Source organism: Gobio gobio (genome assembly GCF_949357685.1).
Source record: "Gobio gobio genome assembly, chromosome: 9".
Taxonomy (NCBI): Eukaryota; Metazoa; Chordata; class Actinopteri; order Cypriniformes; family Gobionidae; genus Gobio; species Gobio gobio.
Window position 1 is genome coordinate 12118363 of NC_137115.1, and position 21645 is coordinate 12140007.

The 21645-nt window shown below is 40.4% G+C and overlaps 1 protein-coding gene across 1 annotated transcript in view; it reads left to right on the top strand.

Annotated features, from left to right (window-relative positions):
• Window positions 1–21645, top strand: part of cntn5 (contactin 5) — a 460526-nt gene that overhangs the window by 419270 nt on the left and 19611 nt on the right. Inside the window, exons 17-18 of the mRNA XM_079825767.1 lie at window positions 2203–2352; window positions 6646–6716. Coding sequence (XP_079681893.1) covers window positions 2203–2352; window positions 6646–6716 — 221 coding nt within the window. The remainder of the gene's footprint in view (window positions 1–2202; window positions 2353–6645; window positions 6717–21645) is intronic.

The following is a 21645-nucleotide window of genomic DNA, read 5'->3' on the forward strand; positions in this document are numbered from 1 at the left end:
AAAGTGAACTGCCGAATGTACTGACAAGGATTTGTGGTAAACTACTTTAATCATGTCATTCCTTTTGAAACTTGTTTGTCATGTTTTTAAATAGGCATAGTAATTTAAATATAATTTGTAATGAAATTTAGTAATTTAGTACATTTAAATGATATGGATGGATGGATGGATGGATGGATGGATGGATGGATGGATGGATGGATGGATGGATGGATGGATGGATGGGTGGGTGGGTGGGAGGGAGTTTGGATTGATGGATGGATGGATTGATGGATGGGTGGGAGTTTGGATTGATGGATGGATGGATGGATGGATGGATGGATGGATGGGTGGGTGGGTGGGTGGACTGGTTAAGCTTAAATATGAACACAGGATGTAAATAATAATAGTTTCCTGTCATTGGCCTGACAAACACATAGACCCACCCCAAAGTTACACCATTGGTCGAGCCAATGTTGCACCTTTCAGGATTCTCATACAAACTAAATTAAAAAAAAGTAATATGTTAAGAGCCCAAGAGCCAGTGCCAATATGAATGTAATTGTTTGTTTTTTCTTTTTCACACTAAAACGGAAAATGAAAAACTCAAAGGAACTCAAAGAAATTCAAAGAAAATCGAGGCATGTGTGGTCAAAGAGGGAGAGAAAAAAGAAGAAAAAAACTAAAGGAAGAAAGTATAGAGAGGGTGAAGAAGAGAAACAGTGAGATAAGGCAGGGTAAGCCGGAGGGGGGAAAGAGAGAAATTTTGTGGAGAGCATCTGGGAGTTTATCATCTCGCTGTCTCACGCCTGGAGCACAGCTCTGGTCCCACAGGTTATGTACAGCCGTTAACTGTAGACAGAAGTAAGCCCAGAGGTTTGGTCCTCAGCCAAGTGTGTGTCTGGACTGAAATGAGGTGTGTAGAAAGAGGAGTGTCCTCTGGGCAAACACAATCTTATGTCTGGTGTCTCTTATGTATTGACTTGAGCAAACCATGAGTGAAATCAAAATTACAAATTCACTTTACTAGAAGCAATGGAAACATTTCTCAATCGCTTATTCAAAGCTCAATTCCTCAGAAAAAAAGAGGTACACTTGATCATACTTTTAATAAGAGTATTACGGAAAATAAAATAATATACTGAATAAAATGTTTACAGACATAGTTGCATGTTAATTGCAATTACGTTTATATTAAATTGAATTAGCTGACCTTAATGAAATTTCATAATTTCAATTGTCTTTGAAATAAATTGTACTGCCAAAAAGTACTGACAAGCATTTGACTAAAATTTGTCATTTGTAATGAAACTTGTACTGTAAATAAATCTATAATTACAAAAGTTTAAATGCAATTAAAACATTTATTAATTTTATATGTAATATCTAATAATACCTGTTCATGCCTCAAAGTGTACTTCTTTTAAGTATGACAAAAGTTTATTAAATAATGATATACTTTGAAGTAATAATTTGACATTATTACAAAGTGCACTTTTTAAAAGTGTAAAATATTTAATTATCTGCAGGTCATTTTTGGAGTACACTATAATATAATTTTATTCGAACAATATCATTATAAAAAAAATATATATATAATTGTCAATATAATTAAGCACACTTCTTTTTTACAATTAAATCTTAGATATGAGTTTTTAGAGAGACAGTTTATGCTGTGACAGGTACTGCTGTTGAAATTGTTCTTTATATTAGAAGTATTCCTCGTTGTTGTAGAAGTGTAAAGCTTTATGCTTCGGTGGATAAAAAAAAAATTCAGTATTGATTTTTTAGGTTGTTCAAAAATCGATCGATGATGTTACAAAACTAGATGTTAGCACCATTCAGCTTAGTGAGCTGCCTACATGAGCAGCATTTAATGACGAACTCCCGTTGTAAAGGCTGTTCCAAAACGCAGGCAGCATAATTATTTAATCTGTCTAAATAATGAGCATGGCATGTGTTCTTTCAATTAATGTGTGTGTGTGTGTGTTTGCACTGCTTAAATGTCATGAAATTGTTGCATTGTCACATGTATTTCACACTTTGTCTGTGTGTGTAGCGCAAGCGTACTGTATGTATCAGTTCACATTACTTTGAAAAGCCTGCAGTCTACAAGGATTTAGTCACAGTAGATGTTCATGTTGGCTTGTGTTTTAAGCTGTATTGATTCCTCCTCACGTGTTTTGGTACCTCTCTGCTTTGGTCTACGCCCCACCCCCTCAGACCCAGACCCAGTGACAGGAAGCATGGAGTCCGCCATGGCAGTAGAGCTCAACCCCTGGGTGGAGTACGAGTTTCGGGTGGTGGCTACGAACGGCATCGGCACAGGTGACCCGAGCGCCCCCTCCAGAGCAGTCCGCACTAAGGAAGCAGGTATATCTCATTGGTTCACTCACCCGTGAATGTCACCGAGCTAAATGTCCTCCAACAGAAGAGAAATCTAAATAAACAAACAGTTTTCTCTCAAGCCTCGTTTATCCTCCACTCGAGGGATCGTGTAGCTGCGTGTTGTGACACATTTTTACGACTGCCGTCACCCGTCTGAATATCCAGGGTGACCCTGGTTCTATTTTAATTGGAGGAGAAGTGGAAAATAAGCCGCTTACATGAATTTAAACAAGTTTTTGTGTTTGAGCTGAAGCAGAAAGGCACTTGTGCCCTCAGGCAAAGAGGCTGCAGAATTCTCTATTTACGGAGAACAAAACCCTCGCTTCAACACGCTTTGGTTCGAACATTCAGCAGGCCTGTTCAATTACGAAGCAACAAAATGTCCCAATATAAAAACATGATGCTACTTTTTTTTTATCATTGTTTAAAGCCACTTGAATTACTGCAGTTGTCACCATATGTCACTAATCATTTGTTTTTATTTTTCTCTTAAAGAAATAGTTCTGTTATTATTTACTCTCCCTCATGTCGTCCCAAACGTTGGTCCCAAACCAAAGTGATGCTATTTTTTTGGAGAATAAAAAAATTATCTTTGTGTAGCACTTTTCTATAAAATAACCGTTCATAGTTGTTACAGACGTCGAAGCCTTTGGAAAAAACAAAACAACTCCAAAAACCACTATAAAATTGGTCCATGCAATAAATCATACAAGACCCTTTTTTTAATAGAACACAATTATAAACAATTTAGGTTAGGTTATGTTAGGTCAATTTAGGTTGTTTGTTTAGATTAAAAAAGACATCCCAATGTGTCACACAATGTGACATCACTGATGGCAAAACACCAATGGTTCTTGTGTGTGTCATATGTAAATATGCAGGATGAGGGAGATCTGAGAGCTACAGCAGAGGGCAGGATTTTCCAAGAATAGTGACCTAAATTTGGGTCTGACCAGCGTTGCCAGGTCTGTGCAATAAAAGTAGCCCAATGGCCAGTCAAAAGTACACAGTAAAAAAAAGTCCCCGTAAAATTTACGGTAAAAAACGTCAACTGCCAGTTGCCAGAACTTCACCATAAAAAAATATGCTTTCAACATTTTAAGTTTTACAGATTTAAGTTAAATTCATAGTAAATAACTGTATTTCATTAACTTAAATAGTTAAATTACCATCCTATTGAAATACTAATATCTGTTATGTACTTTTGATATATACTGACAACCACCAATCACAGTGGTGATGAGAGTCACATGATGAATCAAAGCTCATCACAAGCAGCGCTTTTAGGAGGACAATACTAATATATAGAAGGTGCACAGTGTCATTCACACAAACACTAAACACCATTATGGTATTTTAAAAATGCAATAAAAATGTATTTGTCGACATTAAATGTTATGTAACATAAAACTCTAATGTACATAACTGATTAGAAAAACTAAGAAGAAACAAACTGTAGTTATTTCAATGAAAATACATAAAATGTGAAGCGTCATGCAGGGAATTATGGGAATGTCAATATACGGTTTGTCACTGTAAATTACACAACGACTTTTTCACTTCTAAAAACTGTCAATTTAATGGTATTTTACAGTTAAAACAGTTACTATAGCTATATGGGTTTAATTTCAACAAAGTTCAAAGTCAAAATGACCGCCTTCGTAGTTTTAGTGTTAAAAGTTGTCAAGGTTGAGCCAAAAGCCTAGGACTAGTTCGCAAAAATAGGGTTTTGAAATAATCTCCAATATTTAACAAAACTGTTTGATTGACAGCAGTGGTCTTAGAGGCAAAGTTTCTCATAATAAAGAGTTCTACCATATTGTATGAATATCGTGGGCATGTGCGAAAAATCGTGTGATATACAATCCTTTACTCATGTGAAAAACATGAAAGCACAACTCTATAGGGCCGTGAGTCAAACAGGCCCAGCGAGTTTTGTTTCCGATCAGCCTCCGTTAACCTTGTCTGACAGCCGCTCTAACTTCATTGGCCGATTGCAGCCGTGTTTTTCAAGATGCGTATATGTCCTCATAGACATTCGCGGCACTTTGGACAAAGACACCGCATCCCAGCCATTTTCGTGTTTTTTTTTCTTTTCTTCATTTTAAAGTGCCACCAAGGGGCCAGTCAGCACATCCTTTTTCACGTGACCACAGACCGAGCCCATAAATAGGTGTACCAAGTTTGGTGAAATTATCTAATTCTGTTCAAGAGGGATAGCCGTTAAAGGTCCCATGGCATGAAATTTTCATTTTATGAGGTTTTTCAACATTAATATGAGTTCCCCTAGCCTGAATATTGTCCCCAAGTGGATAGAAATGTTGATCGGTGTAAACCCGAGTTCTGGCTGTCTCTCTCTGCCTTTGAGAAAATGACAGGCCAGACGAGCCAATCCTGAAGTCTCCTGGTTTGACGTCCAAGCAGGAACGGTTACCTCCCTTTCCTCCGCCCAGAGAATCTGCCACGCCCATGCAAACGCTCAAGAGATCATTGCATCATTGCTTGTGAACAAGTGAACGCTGGCAGTTTCTCAGTGTTTGGATGTACAAATGGAAACAGAAGTCTTTTTTCAGTTCCTTCTGATCTGTGATCAGTGATTTCTTATGTGTAGCTAATTATTTATTATTCGTGCACACGCTGGGCTTCTCTCTCTCCCGACAGAGCGGTGTTTTCGTGTTTTCTATCTTGTGAGTTTTTGTACGTCCTCGTCGCGTCTATCGGTTCTACAATGTGCATACAGTCGTTTCTGCTCAACATGCAGAGTCACATCTTTAGAGATAAACCTTACACACACCGAGGCTCGGGCTGCACTGTCCGGTCGGGCTCCAACATCCCCGACCCCCAGTACTGCATCTGGCCCACAGCGGAGGCGCCTTACGCGGCACGAGATTAAGCAGAAGGGGGGTAAGCGTGAGCGTATCCGGGCTAGGCTAGCCAGCTATCCCCACAATAAACTGGATTACATTCGATTACTGCTGTTGTGTCTTTGTTTGCGCTGTGGACTCAATGCGCGTCACTGACGCTTTCCATATGATAGGAACATCTAAAAATAATGGTATTATCAACACTTACTCATAACTCGTTCATCTCGACCGCTGTAATGGTACTTTGCATGTGTTACAAAGTTGGTAATAATGATGAAGACGGACTCGGCGTGACTGGGACTCGTGTTTATTCAGAACTCTCAGATACAAACACAATAAACTCGCGCTGACAGCGCTCTCATAACTCAGTAGTTACTATAAATAACTTTGTTAGCAATCGCTGAGCTCAGTCTCTGTTATGTTAGTGATGCCCGGTTCGCGAACGATCTTTCTTTTGAACCGGTTCTTTTTAGTGAACCGAATCAGTTCACCAAATCGGACTGAATCGTTCTAAACGGTTCGCGTCTCCAGTCAGCGCTGATCCATAATTTACTAAAGTTACTAACTTTCTGACATGAGTGACAGCCCCTCCGACTAGAAATAGACTAATAACCTGAAGTATATGCTGTAACTAAAACAGTTCACTGAACTGAGACTGACAGAACCGATGTGAAGTGAACTCCGGTCCATCCGTCTCTCTGGCAGCAGCTCGTGCCTGCTCGTGCCTCGTAGACCTCGTTAAACCACGCCCCCTCCGCTCATATCAAATGCAAAGATGTCAGCCAATCACAACAGTGGGCGTTTTTACTGAAGTCTCACAGCAGACACGCCTCTTGTAACAGGGCCTTCAGCCACAGGGCAAACAGCAGTATAGAAAAAATGCCTTTTATTTCTAAATTATGATATTTTATGATGTAAAAATCATACTAACAATATAAGTACACCTCAGGAAACATTATAAAATAATAGAAAAATGCCATGCCATGGGACCTTTAATCAATAATCCGTCCCTGTAATCATAATTTGTGTGAAAAGGAAAACAAATTGTAAACTACGGGGCTATGCAGACGTATTTGTTTATACGAGCGTAAATAAGTAATACATCATTCTAAAAGAACTATTCCTGTTCCGTTTCCCCCTGTTTATTTATCGTTGTGTTTTTTTTGTGTGAGTCAAGCTGTTTAGATGTGTTTTGTGAGTGCTATACTGTTTCTCAACTTAATGGTTGTGGTTGATAGTTACACCTATAGAGAGAATCTTCCTCATGTGTCAAAACAGCCAATAATTAATTAATCATTAGCAGCCATTAAGAAGCAATGATTCACTCACATTTTTACATACAGGTTTTAGCTAATAGACAGTTAAAACGTATACTATAATGCACTATTACATTGCAGTATTTCTGTATCTGCAGTTCCGTCAGTTGCCCCTGCCAACGTGAGAGGTGGGAACGGCCGCAGGCATGAGCTGGTCATATCCTGGGAGGTAGGTTTGCACTCAGCATGCACAATGGACTCCCTACTGTGAACTCTTGCTATGCTAATGAATATGGCATAAAAGACTTGCAGTTTCTGGCCAAATAGATTCACGCAGCTAATTGACTTGAGCGTTCGTAATTTTATCCACCCATAATTGCCACCATTGCTATTGCCTATTGAAGGATTGCTATACTTACAGTACCCTATAAGAACAAATTAATAGCTATATTCTAAATGGAATTGTGTGCTTAGTGGCAATGCTTCTGGAGGAAAGAATTACTGAAAAAAGGGTGCAGGTTTAGTCCAGACATTTATAATACTTTTCAAAGCTTTTTTTACTTTTGAAAAAATTATTAAAGGGGTCATGAATTGAGAAATCAACTTTTCATTCAGTCTTTGATATATAAAAGTTAATCGTTATACTGTATAAGAATATCCTGTATGTTTCGGAGCTGAAAACTTCCATCACTGTAAAAAAAAATCAGGTCTCCAATTGAAAATTTTCTAGTGACCGATCATATCTAAATTTTTTAGTTGGCCAAATTGAATTTCTGTGAATAAAATTGCATCAATTCACAGAAATTCAATTTGGCCAACTGAAAAATTTAGATGTGATCGGTCACTAGAAAATTTTCAATTGGAGACCTGATTTTTTTTTACAGTGTTGTTATTCAAAGAAAAGCTTTTATTGACACCAGGCCCAGCAAACGCTCAACCTCAGAATGTGCCAGGCTGAGACTTCTTAGTGTGGTAATCTGCCTCTGCAGAAGAAGATCAACGGCTATTTCATCACTGCCTGTTTAGCCCCGCCCACCGATTTGCGCATGTAACATAGGCCTAGTGGCCTATGTTACAGTATAGGCCTATGTTATAGGCCTAGGAACACTCCACTTTTTTTGAAAATAGGCTCATTTTACAAGTCCCCTAGAGTTAAATAGTTGAGTTTTACCGTTTTTGAATCCATTCAGCTGATCTTTGTATTTGGCGGTAGCACTTTTAGCATAGCTTAGCATACATCATTGATTCTGATCAGTCCAATAGCATCTCATTCAAAAAATGACCAAAGACACTTTCAATATTTTTCCTATTTAAAACGTGACTCTTCTACAGTTACATTGTGTGCTAAGACCAACTGAAAATTAAAAGTTGCGATTTTCTACACCTATATGGCTAGGAACTACTTTCTCATTCCTGCGTAATAGTCGCGGATCTTCGCGGCAGTACCATGGCTGCAGCAGCATAATGATATTACAGTGCCTGAAAGTAGCCCCCAGCTAGGCAACTTTCAATGTGACCGGCACTAAGTTTGCAGAGAAAGTTTCAGGCTTGCAGCCGACAATGTTGTGGATTTACCTGTGTGATTAGCCATGGTTCTGTGTGTTGTAAAGGGCTGTGATAGTAAGTCGAAGGTGTATACTACCACCATGTTTCACAGAATACCAACGCATCATTGCGCCGCTGCTGCCATGGTACAGCCGCAAAGATCCACGACTATTACGCAGGAATGAGAAAGTAGTTCCTAGCCATATAGGTGTAGAAAATCGCAACTTTTCATTTTCAGTTTGTCTTAGCACACGATGTAACTGTAGAAGAGTCACGTTTTAAATAGGACAAATATTGAAAGTATCTTTGGTCATTTTTTGAATGAGATGCTAATGGACTGTTTAGAATCAATGATGTATGCTAAGCTGTGCTAAAAGTGCTACCGCCAGATACAAAGATCGGCTGAATGGATTCAAAAACGGTAAAACTCAACTATTTAACTCAAGGGTTGTAAAATGAGCCTTTTTTCAAAAAAAGTGGAGTGTTCCTTTAAACCAGATCGAGCTACCAAGCAATAAACATGCCGTTGAGGATTACAAAATATTGTGCAGTACCTGGGCTCGACAATAATGCAACATGTGAGTAACTGTGTTAATTCTAATGCCTGATTTCTGATATGTAATGATCTGAAATGTAATGTTTCATATAGTCAGATGTTCTTTGTCTGTGTGTCAGTAAATCAAACCAGTAACTAAACGTTAACTTGCGTTGTTTCTCTTAGTCGGTATTTCTCTTATTTAACGGTGAATAAATTCTATAAAGAAAGCGATCAAAGAAAGCTCCCTTTGCAATCATTGGAGCAGCACATACTGAACCTGTCAATCAAACTGCGAGAGTTTATCAGTGACTCCTGTTTTATTCAACGAATCTCTTAACTATATCACGTTTGCACTGTTAGTGAAGATGAAAGCATTCGTTAGTGTACAGAAAACTGAGTTGCAATGATGAGATCACTGCTTTCATGCGCTGTGATCGGCTAAAATGCTGCAACTATGATACTGCATCACTGCAACCTTTCATGCCACGATCTAAATATAATGCCATAGATCTAAATATAATGCCATAGAACTAAATATAATGCAACACTTTTCATGATTAGTTAACCATGAGAGCTGTAATAGTAAAAACGCTTTAAAAGAGAGAGTAATACTATTTCAAATGGAAAATCGTTAGCAAATCACAGCAGTGGGTGTTTACACTGAACTCTCACTGCAGACACGCCCCTTAAAACAGAGCGTTCAGAGCAGAGGACTAAAATCAGGGTAGGAAAAATGCCTTTTATTTATAAATTATGAATTTATAAATTAACATGGTAACACGTTACAATAAGGTTCATTAGTTAACATAATTTAACTATATTAGTTAACATTAACTAATAATTATGTTAACATTAGTCAATGCACTGTAAACTAACATGAACAAACCATGAAGAGCTGGATTTTTATTAACTAACGTTAACAAAGAAAGATGCTGAACAGAGGTGTTGTTTATGGTTAGTTCATGTTAACTAATGCATTAACTTATGTTAACTAATACAACCTTATTGTAAAATGTTACCCATAAAACAATAAAACAACGCAGTTCATGACCCCTTTAACATGGCATAAGCTGAATAGGAAAAACTAAATATTTGTAAATCCATATCCATGTCTTGTTGATTTGTAGATGAAGGGTATATCACACAGCCTGTTCATGTTGGCATCAGTTGTCATAAGCTTTGACCAAGTGACAGATTAATTTTTGCCAAAATACGACAAAGTTTCATTGCACAAACCTTGCTGTCAACAACATAAATGGGAAGTGTGTTCTCTCTTGTTATTATTTGCATTAAAGGGCCTATTTTGCCATTTTAGAAGATGTATTATAGGTTTATTATATTATATTTTTATCCTTTAATGTTAATTTTAATTGTAATACATATTTATTTAATTGTAAATAACATGCAATTAGGTCCGAATTAGGCCCAAAAAACATTACATTCAGTTTGCATTTAACCCTTAAATGCATGAATGTTTTGCCAATCATGATTACATATTTGGATCTTTAGCAACCCGGATCTATATCTAACACGGATTGATCTCTACCTGTTGCGAAAATATAAAACTCTATTGATATTAGAGTAACAATTACAGAAGAATAAAATAAAGCATATTTTGTTAGCTTTTGGAGCTTGGAAGGGTTCAGTTTGAGCATATGTTTTAAACCATCATCACTGTCATCATCAGTACATTTCAGTACATTCAGCATCTGGCTCAAATTCGCCATCTCAAACATATTCTAAAAACTATAATTTTCAACATCTTCAAAATCAATATTTTGATCGCTGACAGCTTCTTCTCTAGATCCACCATCAAGTGACACTGACACTAATATTTGATTGCGTACTTGCTCTGCAGTAAATCGCTGAGCCATTTCAAGTTACTCTCAAGATACTTCCTATTCTTTTGTTTTCTGCCTGCGATAACTATGAGTGAGTTACTATCAGACATTTCCACCTTGTGGAATAAAGGGGAACTGCACTTATTCAGTCATCAAAGATTAAATTATTCTTGTGCAGAATAAATATACTTACACTATTACATACCTCGAGTTGTTAGCGACCCTATACAATTTTTACAAAAAATGAAAGTGAAAACAGTCATTCTTTTATTATTTTATTTTTTCTTGTTATATTGATTATAATGAATTGATTGAGGAATACTAAAAAAGGTTGATGTCTAACTTAGTGAATGATGCCTCAAATGAGGTATGCCTTTAAGGGTTAGGTAAATTATTTTAAAGTATATTAAAAAAGTATTATTTTTCTAAAAAAAAAAAAGTTGCCTAAAATGAATACTTTTTTTCTAGGGATTAGCCAGTAAGCAAATAATGGTATTGATGACTTATGAATTTGTCTGTAACTTCTTCTAAATGTATCCACTGATAATCTTCCCTACCACTTTGGAATCGTGCTTCATTCATGTACGTGCAAATTGAAAAATCACACATCCATGCGCTGTTCCAGGTTTGACCTCACTGACACCAAAACACCATTGGATCTCGGATGTGTCGTAACCTACACGCCAGGCATTTTCCTATATGTGGAATGGAGAATGATATTTAAAAGCTACAGCATATCCAATGGATTCAGAAGACACGGAATATAGCATACAAATCATATGAATATCATAGCGTACAAATCATATGAATATATTGCTATGATGTTGTTTTGTCCTCTACAAAGCTTGACAGTTGATGTCAATGCCATGTGGAAACTGTTTAAATAATTTTAAGTTTAGTCACACGAGAGAGATTAAAATGATCATTAACCTTGAATATTCAAAACGCTATTCCCCTGAAACGAATGTTTTTGGAACATCTGTTTGTTAGCTGAGATTTTACAACGCTGAAGAAACATCCAAACATTTCTCTTACCATGTAAAGAGGATACTAGCATGGAGTGTCACTTTTGCTTCTGTGCACTGCTGTGAGTTTTGTGCGCATAAACACATTTTAAAAAAGGTTTTCAAATGAGGCCATTTAAAGGTGAGATTAACTGGGGAATTGTGGAACAGATGTACGCTGAAATGACAGTTATTCTTGCAGTTATTAAATACTCAGGCCCCAACTGTCACCAGGCAAATAACTTTATTCTGCCTTTACTAGTGTGTGTGAACTAGCTTTACAGATAGCTAACAGTCTCCAATAAAGAACTAGGAAGCATCTTGCTGTTTTAGTGTGTTTTACTGGAAGGACTGTAAAACTGTAACATACAGAAACAAAAAGAAAACATATTACAATCTCAATAAGGAGAATATACAATGCAAATATAAAATAAGTAGCTTAGAATTAACTAAACCCTCAAAAACGATCGCATTAGCGAGAGAATAGCACAAAGCTAATATACATGGAAAATGCCATAGGGAAGCTAACAGTACTAGCGTCACATATTTCCTTACAAATTACAAATAGAAAACATGCTAAAATTACTCAATTTGGAATATAAAGGAAGCTAAGATCACTTATCAAACAAATACTTACAGACAGATAATTGCCAGGGACCAAAATAATGATTTACAGCCTTTAACACTCTGGGAGATCGACTTGCTGAAGGATTGTTAGTAAAATAACTGAACTACGGAGGCTCTGCGTGGACAAAACACATAAAACTCAAAACACAAATAATTCTTCCCACAAGGGGGCAGCACACTCCCCGTCTGATATACTGCTATATCACTATTGACCTTTAACTAATAACACAATTTCAGAAATAGGTCTTGAGTACACCTTAGCAGTGCCTTCTTTAATTATCCGTACGTCTACTTTACGTACTCTTTTATCTCGACCAGGATAAGTGTCCACAATAAGTCCAGTAGGCCATTCGTTTCTTTTGACCTGAATGTCCTTTAGAAGAACAACGTCACCAATGGCTAAGTTTGGTTGATCTGCTTGCCATTTTCTTCTTGGTTGAAGGGATGCCAGATACTCTTCTCGCCATCGTTTCCAGAATGAGTTGGCAAGACTTTGCACCTGTTTCCATTGCTTCCGGTACAAATCCTTTAGGTCAAAGTCTCCAGGTGGAATAGAGACAGGACAGATTTTCTGAGTGAGAAGGGCTCCTGGTGTCAGCAAATCGGGTTGTTGAGGGTCGGAAGACACAGGTACTAATGGACGACCATTCATTATGGCTGTTACCTCTGCCATGAACGTCACAAGTACTTCATGAGTCAGATTTGGAGAGTGAACTTTCAGCAACATAGCGTCCAAAATACGTCGGGCCACTCCGATCATTCTTTCCCACACCCCTCCCATGTGAGAGGAGTGAGGTGGATTGAACTTCCAAGTGCATGCCTCATTTTTGAGGTAGGATTGAAGCTCTGAATCTTCTGAACTTATCTGAAGCTCTTTGCACGCTCCAACGAAGTTCGTTCCACAATCTGATCGAAAGAGCTTGGTGGGGCCTCTTATGGCCAGGAACCTCCTGAGAGCGTTTATGAAACTTGAAGTGGAGAGAGACTCAACTACCTCGATGTGAACTGCTCGTGTAACTAAACAGGTAAACATTACTGCCCAGCGCTTGTTCTCTAACACACCACCTCTTGTCCGGCGGATGCTGATGTTCCATGGACCAAACACGTCCACCCCAACATGTGTGAAAGGAGGAGATTGGATGAGGCGATCAGATGGAATGTCTGCCATCTTTTGTTGTTGTACATTTCCTCTTAACCTGCGGCAGGTTGTACATTTGTTGAGAAGATTTGTCACCAACCTTTTCCCTCCAAGGATCCACAGTCCAGCAGACCTGATAGCTCCTTCTGTGATGAGTCTACCTTGGTGCACAACCTGTTTGTGATAGAACTGAACCAGCAAAGCAGCAATGTGATGCTTCTTTGGAATAACGATGGGCTGGCTTTGTTCTTGAGTTATATCGGCAGAAGTCACACGTCCTCCTACTCGCACCAGTCCTTCTTTGGCCAAAAACACATTGAGATTCTTCAGTGGACTGTGTTTTAGTATGTCCTCTCCTTTGTTCAAAGTTTTTAATTCTTTTCCAAATGTCTCGCCTTGAACAGTTCGTACAATCACTAATTTTGCTTGTGTTAGAGCGTCCATCTTCGGTTCATTTGATTCAGGAGCTTTTGAGAAAGACCTGACCTTTTCAATGAGTTTGGCTATAGCTTGTGTAAGACGTTTCCAACTGGAGAAGCGTTCAAACCTGTGTGAGCCGAGCAATTTTGTCACAGTATTAATTGCAAATGTTGAGACTTGTGGGCGGACTTCAATGTCTGTGGCAGGTTCCACAAGTTGAAAGCAGTTTGATTCCACAGGACACTCCCCATCGCTTTTCCTCAAGAAGTCTGGACCAGTCAACCAATTGGTAGAACTCAGTAGTGAAGCTGGCACATGCCGTGTTCCATGATCGGCAGGATTGATTTCCGTACTCACAAAGTGCCACTGACTGGGTTCAGATGACCTTCTGATTCGAGCAACACGGTTGGCGACGTAGACATAAAACCTTCGGCTGCTGTTGTTGATGTAGCCTAAGACTACTCGGCTGTCAGTGTAGTATTTCACTTTGTGAATTTCGATGTCAAGTTCACTTAGTAGCATGTCTGCCAGCTCCACCGCCAGAACTGAAGCGCATAGCTCCAAGCGAGGTACTGTGTGGACTTGTCTAGGAGCTAATTTAGACTTGCCCATGCAGAAGCCTACGTGGACGTGACCTACTGTGTCTATGGCTCGAAGGTACGCCACTGCTGATATGGCTGATGTAGAAGCGTCTGCAAAGACACACAGCTCTCTTTGACAGGTAGATTGCAGTGACGTGTTCACATACTGTCTAGGAATTTGTAGTTTCTCAAGGTCAACAAGCGAGTCTTTCCAAGATTTCCATTGTGCTTCTTTTCCTGCTGGCAGTGGAGTGTCCCATTCACAGTTCTCTGAGCACAATTCTCTGATGAGAGCCTTGCCTTGTACGATGATGGGGGCTGCAAACCCAAGGGGATCATACAGGCTGTTAACTGCAGAAAGAATGCCCCTTCTTGTGAATGGCTTGTCTTCTCTTGACACAATGAAGGTGAAACAGTCATTTTGCAAATCCCAGTTAAGCCCTAAACTTCTCTGTAAGGGCAGGGGTTCTGCACCAAGGTCAAGGTTTTTCAGTTCCTTTGCACGTTCTTCTGATGGAAATGCTTCCATTACAGTTGGGCTATTGGAGGCTATTTTGTGCAAGCGAATGTTAGAGTCTGCAAGCATTTCTTTGGTGCTTTTCAAAGTTTGGATGGCGCTGGCGTCTGAAGAAAAGGAAGCCAGTCCGTCATCAACGTAGAAGTTTTTAAGGACAAACTGTTTGGCCTCGTCACTGTATTCTTCTTGTGTAGCCAGCGCTGCCCTCCGTAGACCATATATTGCTATGGCGGGAGACGGGCTATTTCCAAACACGTGTACAGTCATCCTGTACTCTCTGATGGCCTTTGTGGGATCGTTACCTTCGTACCACAGAAAACGCACAAAGTCGCGGTGGTCCTCACGAATGACAAAACAATAGAACATTTGCTCTATGTCTGCAGTGATTGCCACAGGTTCTTTGCGGAAACGCAAGAGGACCCCAATAAGTGTGTTGTTCATGTCTGGGCCGGTCAACAAAACATTGTTCAGAGAGGTGTCTTCGTGAGTGGCACTAGAGTCAAACACTACACGTATCTGGTTAGGTTTGCGATGATGGTAGACACCAAAAAACGGTAGGTACCAACACTCTTGGTCTTTGTTGAGTGGTAGAACGGGTTCTGCATGTCCTGACTCAAACATTTTCTGCATAAAGTTCAAGAAATGTTCTTTCATGAGGGGCTTTTTGTCAAGCACGCGACACAGCGAATTGAGACGTTTGACCGCTTGGTCTCGGTTGTTGGGTAGTCTGTTCCTGTTTGTTTTGAAGGGTAATGGCGCCACCCAGCTGTTAGACTCGTCCATAAACATTTGCTCATCCATGATCTTCAGAAAGAGTTCATCATCCACTGACATGGCAGGTTTATCATCATGTGGAGTTCTCATGAACAGTTTGTTGAAGAGACAGTCATTTTCGTCTATGTCAATCAAGCTGGTCGTGTTCGAAGAGTTAAATGGGGAGTCAGTGCCCAGGACCTTTTCTTTGACATGGAATGAGTTGGGGCAGGAGTCCAAAAGAGATGTGCGTCCGTTGTTCAACACAGTTGTGCGGTAAACACTGACTTTGCTTGGCACATGCGCACCCCCAAGACAAACCTCACCTATTATGACCCAGCCAAGGTCGAGGCGCTGGGCGTACGGAGCATCGTGGGGGCCGTTGTAATGCTCTCTGACCTTGTGCACTCTTGGTATGTCCCGACCGAGGAGGATCAGTATTGAAGCATTTGGGTCCAAATCTGGAACCTTGGCTGCCAAATGCTTGAGGTGAGAGTGGTGTATTGCGACCTCCGGTGTCGGAATCTCAGATCGATCATCTGGGAGCATGTTGCACTCGATTAATGTGGGAAGCCGGACGCTAATGTTGCCGTCGAGAGACTCCACTATGAAACCGTCAGCTTGGCGCGCCCTTGTCTCTCCTACACCTGAGCAGGTTTTCAAAGTGTAAACTTTGGTGCCTGTGTTGACGTTAAAGATCTCAAAGAATTCTGTCTTAGCTAAAGACCTATTGCTTTGCTCGTCTAACACAGCATAGGCTTTCACTGCCTTTTCTTTGTGTCCAGCAGGATAAATGTTGACTAGACAGATTTTGGAGCATGAACGTGAGCTGTTACCTTTGCCACAGATCTCTGTACATTTGGACACAATGGCCTGGATAGGACTTTCTGGTTGCTCCCCGCCATGTCCGTCTGGGGCTACAGAGCCTGGAGTTTCCGTTTTCCAGGGTGCTGGTCCAGGGTGCAGCGCGGTGGTGTGGTGGTCGCTTTTACACTCATTGCAATGTACGCTTGCGTCGCAGTCTTTTGCCATGTGGTTGACGGAGGAACAACACTTGAAACAAATATTATTTTCCTTCAGAATGGCCTTTCTCTCATCCAAGGTCTTTGCTCTGAAACCACGACACTTGCGAAGGGAGTGTGGTTTGTTGTGGAGCGGGCACAGTTTATCTGGGTCAACCACCTTTTGGTCAGAGGGGCCACGATAGCCTTTTGGAGCAGTTATTTCAGTTTTACGAACAGATACTGTGGTTTTGAAGTTGGGCTTGCTCAGTCTTTCAGGCCTATAAACACTTGGGCAACCAGCAGAAAGCAAGGGGGCAAAGCTTGGGTCATTAAGAGTTTTAGCTTTGTCGCACACAAACTTCACGAAAACAGGGAAAGGCGGGTACGAAGCGTGGTGGTACTCTTTGTAGTGAGAAGCTGAAGTAATCCATTTCTCTTGGAGGTGGAATGGAAGTTTTTGAACGATAGGAGTGATGCCCCTGGACGTATCTAGGTAACTCAGGCCAGGTAAGAGACCATCTACACGGGCAGCATCAAGCTCTGAGATTAGATCACCAAGCTCCCTCAACTTGTGATTTTCTCTGTTTGCGATTTTGGGAAAATCTTCCAACTTTTTCAGGAGAGCATTTTCTATTGCTTCAGGGGACCCATAACTGTCCTCCAGTCTTTGCCACACCATTTTGACACCAGTTGTGGCATCGTAGGTGTGTACAGCCCTTAATCGTTTCGCTTGCTCTGATGATTTGGGACCTAACCACTTGCAGAGGAGATCCAACTCCTCTCTTGGGGATAAATAGAGTCCTTCTGTAGCGTTCACGAAAGATGCCTTCCAAGCCCAGTAATTTTCAGGCTTATCATCGTACGTCAGGAGCCCTGAGCTAACCAACTCTCTGCGAACCAAATATTTAGCTAAGTCTGATGTGGCTGGGGAATTGGACTCGTTTGCACTGACAACAGGGCGTGGAGACGATAGCCTGGGCTGGAAAGGGGCAGACTGATTCATAGAGTGTGGCTGAAATCTGTGGTCAGTAGTAACTGGGGTTGGATGCTGCGAGTAAGATGTGAAAAGGGCATTTTTGAACAAGCTTTGGCCATTAGAATGATCTGCTCCACTGTTGCTGCCATACTGTGAGGAATGCACCACTGGTAGCTCTTGAAACTGATATTCACTAATCTCACTGTTTTGTATGCTGAGCTCTTTGACTTTATTTTGCACAAATTCACCACTGTACTTTACTCGCTGGACTGCTGGAAGCACTTGTGCGGTAGCTTGTGCAGAGTTAAAGCTGGTATTAGCCGGCGGAGGTGGAACTGGTATGGGTTCGACGACGTTGTCGCTGTTTTTAGGAAACCAGGTATCTCCACCTTCATCCACGGCTGCTGCCTCTAGGACCTCTGCTTCGGCGTTAGCAGCTGCAGCTGCACTCTGTAGACGCAGTCTGAGGAGGTCAGCGCTGAGCTCTGCTTTCTTTTTTGTAGCTTCAGCTTCGATGTGGGCCTTTTCTTTTATCACCTCTGCTTCTCTTTCAGCGTATGCTGCCTGTGCTTGAGCGGCAGCTGCTCTAGCACGTGCCTTTGCTGCCAAAACGCTTGCACTGGACCATTGACTGGCACCTGACCGCTGACTGGCACGTGACCGCTGACTGGCACGTGACCGCTGACTGGTCCGTGAGATGTTGGAACAGTTCGATCTTGTTTCCCACAGGTCACCAACGTTGCTGTATGTGCTTTGGCGATCCGGGACAGCAGTGTTGTCTTCTGTATCGACTTTTGGCTGACCTTCCATATGTCTTTTTACTATTCTGCCTTTACTAGTGTGTGTGAACTAGCTTTACAGATAGCTAACAGTCTCCAATAAAGAACTAGGAAGCATCTTGCTGTTTTAGTGTGTTTTACTGGAAGGACTGTAAAACTGTAACATACAGAAACAAAAAGAAAACATATTACAATCTCAATAAGGAGAATATACAATGCAAATATAAAATAAGTAGCTTAGAATTAACTAAACCCTCAAAAACGATCGCATTAGCGAGAGAATAGCACAAAGCTAATATACATGGAAAATGCCATAGGGAAGCTAACAGTACTAGCGTCACATATTTCCTTACAAATTACAAATAGAAAACATGCTAAAATTACTCAATTTGGAATATAAAGGAAGCTAAGATCACTTATCAAACAAATACTTACAGACAGATAATTGCCAGGGACCAAAATAATGATTTACAGCCTTTAACACTCTGGGAGATCGACTTGCTGAAGGATTGTTAGTAAAATAACTGAACTACGGAGGCTCTGCGTGGACAAAACACATAAAACTCAAAACACAAATAATTCTTCCCACAAGGGGGCAGCACAAACTTTCATATTAGGAGAACTGTACCTTAGTGAGAAATTAAAGATGATAACGCTCATTCCAGATGCAATGGAATATTTTTGCCATGATGACTTCCTGAGTTTATATCCCCTTGAGGAAGTTATTACTGTAACTACAGAATAATCGTATTTTTAATTTTGCTTTGGCGATGACAGTTCAATTATACGCCCCTTACCGCATTCACAACATGCAGAAGATGTCTATATACCAGAAACGTTGCTTAGAGCTCTAAACACATTTTAAATGTAATGTTTGCTTTACAAGAGGTCTATTTTAAATGCTCAGGAGAATTCTCAAGCATGAATTCATTACTGCTGTATCGTATTAAGCAGCATATTAGCAGGTATCCTGACGGGGGCTTCAGGTGCTATTTTGGAACACCTAGTACATCATATTAAATTACATATCATTTAGCAGACGCTCTTAAACCAAAACGATTTGCAGCGCATTAATTGGACTGTCCCCCCGGACCCCAAGTGCCTTACTCAAGGACATAATGGTGACTGAGCAGCTTTATGAAATTAGTAATACTTCAGTTCTGTCTCCCATGCCTAGAATTGAACCTTTTCTAGCACACATCCTTTACATTAACCATTATTTACATCTCTCATTAGGGGTTAAAGCCCTATGCCTGTTGACATTGTGTTATTACTTTTCATAGCGACCACACGTCCAACATTAAAGGGTAACTAAACCCTAAACCAACTTTTTTTAGTTAATGATCTGTAATACTGGGGCTTTATTAATGCTGTTCATTGATTCGAGTAAATGTTTTGACATTTGAGTATAAAGTGTTTTAATTCTATAAAATATGGTGTAAAACCGCCAAAGTGCTGCCCTCTTAAGGTTGAACGGTGGCTACTGCAGTTTAATTTTCCTATTGGACGTTGTGGTACATCGTGACGTAGGATGGTACCTCCAACGGCTCACTATCCGCGCCCCTGGCACAAGCTCACCACGCCCTCAGAAATGTTTCCCCCAATCACATGATGAGAACGGCTTCACTCCAGTATGAACTGTCATGTTGCATGAAGTAGAAACATTATGAATGAAACTAACTTGACACTTGCTTTAACATTGTATTGAAGAAAATACGGTTAAATAATGCAGTTGTCAGTACACGTAAGGCTTTTCTTGCGATATTATTGCCGCCCGTCATGTGTACAGATAATTTTCATACATGAGACGTGCTTTCAAACCCTGACACGCAAGTGGTTGCCGCGGACGCAGATAGATTAGGTCAGTTCTCTTGCGCGGCTGCTTCACTAGCATCGTCGGCATCGGGAGTTAACGCAGTTTGAGCCAGCGGCTCGCATTGATAAGGCTCCGGGTTTGTGTCTACAGACAATCCACCCTCCTCCACTACAGGTGAAGGTAGGAGAAATGACCGCTTTGTTGCAATGCTGGCGTCACTCCAGTCATTCTCCATCTTTGCAACTCGCGAGTCAAACAGCTGTCAATCAATCCGTCACTGCGGGTCTCAGGTGCACGCCCTCCGCTCAGCCCCGCCCTCGGTTCGTCCCCTCTGTCTCCGCCGGGCTCTGCCCACTTTTTCAGCATTTTTTGAAAATTGCCAGTGGGTGGAGTTAAGCTCTGAGCAGGGGTTTAGTTACCCTTTAACACTCGCCAAGCGCCAAATACAAGTAGAAATTTGCATTGGCGAGTATATGATACAGTGATACTGTATCATATACTCGATATTCTCCAGTTCAGTTCATTTTTCAGTTTATGTTTATTGTCAAAAACAATGCATGGCTGTGAGAACATGATATGGCTTAGTGCAGTTCAAGGGTTCGCACTTAAATATAATCAGACATTGTGTGCTGGCCATGGAGAGGGCTCCGAGCTCGGAATTTGACCTGAACCCTGAGTAATAATTTTATCCCTTAAAGGATTAGTTCACTTTAAAATGAAAATTACCCCATGATTTACTCACCCTCAGCCATCCTAGGTGTATTGGACTTTCTTCTTTTGATGAACACAATCAGAGTTATATTAAAAAATATCTTGACAATTCCAAGCTTTATAATGGCAGTGAACGGGGCCCACGAGTTTGAAGTTCAAAAAAGTGCATCCATCCATCCATCATAAACATACACACGGCTCCGGGGGGTTAATAAAGGCCTTCTGAAGCAAATTGATGGATTTTTTAAAAAATCCATATTTAACACACTATAAAGTAAAATATCAAGCATCCCCCAGACCACCTTCCTTATTCAACTTACGATTAAATTAAACAGTGTGGACCAGGCTTAAGACAGCCATACATGTAAGTGCTGTACTGTAAATGTTCTGTTGTTACAATTATTATTATTTATATAATTTTTACTTGTTTTTTTAATAGTACAATAGTGTTATTACTATAGTAATAGATTTATTTAATTTTTATCATTTAAGTAAACGTGTTACAAATATGTAATAAATATGTAAAAAAAAAACTGACCTGTCGAGGCATGGACTCCACTAGACCCCTGAAGGTGTGCTGTGGTATCTGGCACCAAGATGTTAGCAACAGATCCTTTAAGTCCTATTAGTTGAGAGGTTGGGCCTCCATGGATCGGACTTGTTTGTTCAGCACATCCCACAGATGCTCGATTGGATTGAGATCTGGGGAATTTGGAGGCCAAGTCAACACCTCAAACTCATTGTTGTGTTCCTCAAACCAGTCCTGAACCATTTTTGCTTTGTGGCAGGCGCATTATCCTGCTGAAAGAGGCCACAGCCACCAGAGTATAACGTCTCCATGAAAGGGTGTACATGGTCTGCAACAATGCTTAGATAGGTGGTATGTGTCAAAGTAACATCTACATGGA